Source organism: Balaenoptera acutorostrata, chromosome 3 (assembly GCF_949987535.1).
Source record: "Balaenoptera acutorostrata chromosome 3, mBalAcu1.1, whole genome shotgun sequence".
In the NCBI taxonomy this organism is placed as follows: Eukaryota; Metazoa; Chordata; class Mammalia; order Artiodactyla; family Balaenopteridae; genus Balaenoptera; species Balaenoptera acutorostrata.
Window position 1 is genome coordinate 26359990 of NC_080066.1, and position 6122 is coordinate 26366111.

At 57.1% G+C, this 6122-nt stretch overlaps 1 protein-coding gene across 1 annotated transcript; it reads left to right on the top strand.

Annotated features, from left to right (window-relative positions):
• Positions 1–4851: 4851 nt before the first annotated feature.
• CALML5 (calmodulin like 5) lies at positions 4852–5292 on the top strand. The gene has a single exon (XM_028162882.2). It carries the CDS (start codon positions 4852–4854, stop codon positions 5290–5292), a length of 441 nt encoding a protein of 146 aa, XP_028018683.1.
• The last annotated feature ends 830 nt before the right edge of the window (positions 5293–6122 follow it).

Genomic DNA, 6122 nt, shown 5'->3' on the forward strand with positions numbered 1-6122 from the left:
TGGGTGAAGGCGGGGGGGGGGGGGCGGGCTTGGTGCCACACGTGGCCTGTGTGATGGGGAGGATGGGGCGAGAGGGCCTATGACGCTGTGTCATCAACTGTGTGGTCCCAGCATCCCAGGGAGAACCAAGGTCCAGTCCTGGCTCTGAGAGCCACCAACAGAAAGCCCTCCATGTGCCCGCCTGGGGACATTGAGACAGGAGGGGTGAGCTCAGTGCAGGGTCTGTCTGGGGACCTGACATCCACCCCCAATACCCCGTCCATCCTCCATTTCCTCACCCAGACCACAGGCTTCGTGCCTGATCTGAGTTTTTGGGAGAGAAGGGACTAAAAGCTGGAATCGCTATTTTCGCTAGTGGGGCACTAGCAGAACCAACATTTGTGTGGTCTCTGTAACCAATTGGATGCAGGAGAGACGGGCCTCCTGGCATCTGGGAAAGCTGGCTGCTCTGTGGTCGGCTCTGGAGAGTATCCTGGGGCCTGGGCAGCCCCTGACCCCTAGACCTGACAGGGTGAAGGCCAAGGCAGCCTTTCGGAGGGAAGCCTCAGGAGAGAAGACCCTGGGCGGGCACTGTTTTCATTCCAGAAAGGACATGGATGATGCATGACATGTGAAGTGCTGGGGAAGGGGAGAGTGTTCTGGGCTGGGTGGGGGAGCTCTTCATGGTGGCCAGTAAGAGAAAGGGCCCCCCAGGCTGTGCCCCAATCCACCCAACACCTTACTAAAAATGAAACAGGGGATTCCACAACTGTGGCTTCTAGATACAAATAAAGTCCACTTGGAGGAAGGAATTGCAAATGCATCTCAGGGGGAAGTGGTGTAGCTTGAGGAAACAAACAAAATGACTGTGAACCCAATATTTAGAATTGGTTTAGAGCACTTTTCACTGTAAATGATAACAGCTTGGAATATACTCCAAGAGAAATGGGCCAGTATAAATGACAGGCTCTACTAGCAAGAAAAAAAAGAGAGAATCACATAACAGCAAACACCTGCCTTTTCTGATCCTGCACGCTGTGGAATCAAGCAGGAGAGTCAAGCCAGGATCTGGGGGAGGGCGTGGAAGGCAGGACAAGGAGAACTCCTGCCAGAACAGAACAGAAAGATGTTAAAATTGTAATAAAACGGAGGATCAAGGAAGGAGAAAAAGCTCCACTCTCTTTTCAAGATGCCAGAAAGTGGTCAGGCATGCTTTTAAAAAGTGAAGAAAGCTCTTAAAGGAGAGTTAAAGGCTAGAGATCTTCAAAAAACCCACATTGTTTCCACCTGTTTAGCAAGCACAGCCATTACTAACACGGGTGAAGAAATTGGAATAAAATTAGGGGAAAAACCTAAAGTTCAAAGAAATCTGCGTAGCCAGAGATGAGGGTCTCAAGATAGAGAGGAGGTCAAGCGAGAATCAGAGGGCAGCTTGTAACACAATGTTCCGGAAGATAGGAGAACAATGGTAGACTTAATGCATGCTGACATATGCAGGTGATGCTGAGAGGATATTGCAAAATTATGGCGTTCTCGGTGAAATTGTTTCCAAGGACTTCATGGATATGTCCTGAGAACCGCCTGTGTACCAAATCCACTGACCCAGTTAGCTAATTTAAAATGTAAAACTGACTCGAACCAGGTAACCAGCATCAGCTGGGCTGTGCCGCCCAGCCAGGTACTTGGTGAGAGGCAGAGAGCGGGGATTGAAACACATCTCCTTCAGGCTCATCTGTGGTCTTACCATCAATCCACAGCCCCTGCCCTTCTGCCAGAGCAAAGCCAGGTCCCTGGGCAGAGCTCTGCCCGTGCTTTGCAACAGTTCATGCAGACAGGTGTGGATGGAGTGGTCGAGCCTGGCTGCCAGCTCTCGCCAGGGCTCCAAGGGCTGCAGGGGCAGGGCCTGGCTGTCCTTAGCGGCTGGCGTGTGAAGGGCGGTTATCAGAAGCTGAGCTGTGCTGTGATGCGGGACAGAAGGGGTTGGGCTCTGCAGTCGGGCGAACCCAGATGCAAATTCCCGGCTCTTCCATGAACCTGTTTTGTGACTTCTCTGAGCCTCAGTTGCTTCATCTGGAACATAGGAGTAAACAGTGAGGACAAGATGAGATCACCCTTTAGAGCCCTTTGCACGGCACCTGGCACACAGGAGCTCAGGTGTGAATATGAATGTCACCCTCTCCCCCAGATAAATGGGGCAGAGGCATGGGCGTGGCTCTACCAGGTTAGGCAAATGAGGTGTTGACAGGCGGGGATGGATGTCCAAGGAAAGGGTAAAGCTGGTGGCAACTGACATCACTGAACATAGATGCAAAAGGTCCTCATCAACCCATCACCGAGGGTGGCAGGAGTACCAGGGGCCGTGTTGTATCAGGCACAGAGCTCTTCCTCACTGTCGACCAGTTAAAGCTGATACGAGGCTCCAGAGCAGGAAAGAGCAATTTCCCAAAAGAAAGAAGCAGTATGAGAAACACATTCTGTTTCTAGGAAACTTGGTTGGCTGGACAGGATTGCGGGAGAGAGACCGCAGCTATGGTGACACAGAAAGGGCTCCTAGGGTCTTATGATGAGGGAGGGCGGAGAGGAGACACATCAGCTGTGTAGATAAGACAAAAGCCTCAGGGCCAGCAGACGACAAGCACTTCTTAGAATGTAAAAGAATTATGAGAGGAGGTGGGTGTAGGAGTGGATCCCATCAGAGGAAAAAGAAGGTTGAGATTCGAGTTAGGGGTGAGAGGTAAAGAGCGTCTGGACTGGTGAGACCATGAACCACGGCGGTTGGGAGAATTGCAGTGATGGATAATCATTGCAAATATGTAGATGGTTTTTATAATTAAACATCTGTCCAAGAAGAGACCTGGAAACGTATCTGTGGCTTATGTACAGGCTTTGGAAGCAAGATGCTCAAGGGACCCAGGGCGGTGGTGCTCAGATGCAGGGTAATAAGGGTGGGTGAGCTTGGGACCCATGAGACGGCTGGTGGGAAACAGGACCCGGCATCTACCACAGGGGAGGCGAAGTTACCCGCCCCAGGCTTGTGGGGAGCCAGCCCTGTACCCACAGCTTCCCGGCTCCAAAGCCAGTAATCAACCAGCTGCTTTGTGGCTTCGGTGGGAGCGCTGTGTTCAGGGTGCGGGCCCAGCAGGGCTCCTGGGAGGGCAGCCCGATCACCCGCCGTCTCTACTGCCCCTGAAGAAGGGTGCGGAGCCAGGGCTGCTCTCGTGGGATGACAGCGACTCCCACGCGGTGTCCTCTCTCGCTTCCCGGGGTGGATCTCCCCGGGCAAGAGCAGGGCAGGGCCGTCCCCGGGGAGACTGGCACAGGGGGAGGGACAGGCAGGTCCCTGCAAGTCGGGGGAGGCAGAGGAGCCTCCAAGACCTGTCCTGCAGTTTTCTTGGTGTTTCACCCACAAAACCCAAACAGCAGTGAACGCGCTGGCGTGTGTTCCCGGGTCAGGGCCCCGGGAAGCTGAAGCCACCCACCCTCGCGCTGGCTCTGGAGGCCTGCACACCACTCGCCAACACACACTCATGCACACACGTCACTCTGGCACAGACACACAGCTGCTACGCGTGAAGGCTCTCCCGCCCCAAGGGCTCACCCAGCCGCCCTGGAGGGGGTCACCCGTCCTGTCACAACTGCAAGGGACTCAACATCCTCCAGGAAGGGGATGCCCCTCCTCCTGCAGGGTCCCCACGGCCCGAGCTCTTGACCTAAACTCTGCTGTGCAGAGCAGTGGGCAGAGATGAAACAGGTAAGACCGTGGGTCCAGGCAGTTTCCTAAACAGGTTTCTGTGCTTAGGGCTGACTTAGTAAACCCACAAGCCAGGCCAAGTTCACAGCTTCCGCCACCCCATTCTACATCCTCCTACCCCCTGGCATCTTCAGGGGCTGCCTACTCCAGCCCAGTGCTTTCCAGTCTTCCCGCAGCTCCCAGGCAGGACCCCTCTGGGATTGTAAATGAAGGGTCCCCTCCTTCCTGGTGTCTCTGTAGAGAACCCTGGTCTTAATAGAACGGAATCAGAGAAACTGGGGAGCTAGAGGAGGAGTATTCTGCAGGGACAGGAAGCCTTTCCCTCGGCTCTGAAACCACACTTTGAACATTCAGTTAATAAACAAGTCTCAGCACCACCTGTGCACCCGGCTCTGCATGCAACCGGCTCCCCGCTTTCCCGAAGCAAAAAGGCAGGCAGCCGCATCCCCGCCTAAGGATCTGCCAGCCACGCAGGGCTGGAGAGTGATGACGCCCGCAGTGCCATTCTGGGAGAATCCCACTCAATTCTACCACCATCTGCCCTCCACCAGCCCCACCCCGTGGGATGAGAGCTGGCCAGCAGCCCCGAGAGAGGACAGGACTGCTGGACACAGCCCTCCCACTCCTCCAGGGCCTGCCATGTCCACTGAGGGAGGCTCCTCTCCCCTTCCCACCCCTGTCTCTAAAATTGGGGAAGCCCTCTTGAGCCCCCCTCCCCAGCTTGGCCAGGGTCCCTGTGAGAGTCACATGGGCAAAAGCCTCTGGGGTGCCATGGTTGGCCATCGGGAGTGGGTGAGGCCGGGGTGCGCTGGTTCCCTGCCACTTCTCCTGGGCAGACCGGCCGCTCCAGTTCCTGCATTTCTCATCTGTGGCCGCCGGCTGTCCCTCCCTAGGAGGAGGATTGCACCCCAGGACGTGGGGTGGGTAGGGAGTCTTCCTGCTCCCTCTGCTCGGACTTTCAGAAAAGGAGGGGGTTCCCATCCCATAGCAAGGCTGCCGCTGGAGCTCTGTCCTCAGACTGACACAGCCTCGGTCCCGCCGCTTGTCCCAGCTCTGACGTGAGCCCCTTGGGCGGCTTGGCAGCAAGCTCAGAAGGAAGCTCCGTAGAAGGTGCAAGAGACATGGCTGAGCAGTTACCTGAAGAGCAGATGGCCGAGGTCAAGGAGGCCTTCGACATATTCGACAAGGACAAAGATGGGGCCATCAACGTCCCGGAGCTGGGCGCCGTGATGCAGAAGCTGGGCCTGAACCCGTCGGAGGCCGCGCTGAAGGCGCTCGTCACTAGGGTGGATGCGGACGGGGATGGCGTCATCAGCTCCCAGGAGTTCCTGGCAGTGATAGCCAAGGGGGTTCAGGCCAGAGAGGACGACCTGAGGACAGCCTTCCAAGCCTTCGACCTGGATGGCGATGGCCACATCAGCGTGGATGAGCTCAGGCAGTCCATGGCCCAGCTGGAGGGGGTGTCCCAGGAGGAGCTGGTCGTCATGATCCAGGGGGCTGACGTGAACCAGGACGGGCAGGTGAACTACGAGGAGTTCGTGCGCATCCTCACCCAGAAGTGAGGCCCCCCGGCCGCCTCCTCCTTCTGCCCGACTCCGGGCCTGCTGCGTGGTGGGGCTTGGCTTCCGAGGTGGGGACGCCAAGGGACAGTCTAGGTGGTGGGTGGGAGGTGCCTCCCCGTGGGGACCGCTGGCCTCTCCCAGGCCTGGGTTCTGCTCTCTGCCCGGCGAGGCCTTGTGTGCTCGTGCGATGGGGGTGCTTCCTACCTCGCAGGGCTGTTGTAAGGAGCCCCAAAGTGACGTGGTGGTCGGAATAAAAGGGATCTGAGCTCCAAGGTGGTGACACTGTGCTTGAACGGGGGGCATCCAAGGGCCCCAGATGGTGGGGTTCTGTTGAGCCTCTCCCTCTTTCACTCGGCCCTAGTGGGGGACACGGCCCGCAGATCCCCCTCTGATGCCCGTGGACGAGGAGGCTGGCGAGCGCCACGGGGTGGAAGGGGGAGAGAGGGGACCCGAGGGTCTGCCTGAGCTTCTGGTCAGGACCTGAGGCCGGAGCCTGGACCAAGGGCTGGGACATACCTGCACCACAAACGAAGTTTATCATCCTTTGCATGTAGCCAGCTGTTCTTCAGGCTCGAGTTGAAAGAAAAAATAGCGTGTGTGTGAGTGTGTGTGTGCACACACGCACGTCCTGCCTTTGAGACATGGGATCTTCTAGAGTAAAGGTGGCGGCCCCGGAGGACTGGCCCTGCCCCACCTGAAGGAGGGCAGGACAGTCGGGAATGGGAAGGACCAGAGGTGCTGTGATGGGTGAAGGGCAGGGCGCTGCACTTGGGGGGGCGTTTCCCAGTCAGATCTGAGGAGGACACAGCTCCGGGAGGAAGGGGCCCCCC

Excerpts from the sequence above, each read along its gene's own strand:
- CALML5 (XM_028162882.2), top strand. The coding sequence starts at position 4,852 with ATGGCTGAGCAGTTACCTGAAGAGCAGATGGCCGAGGTCAAGGAGGCC.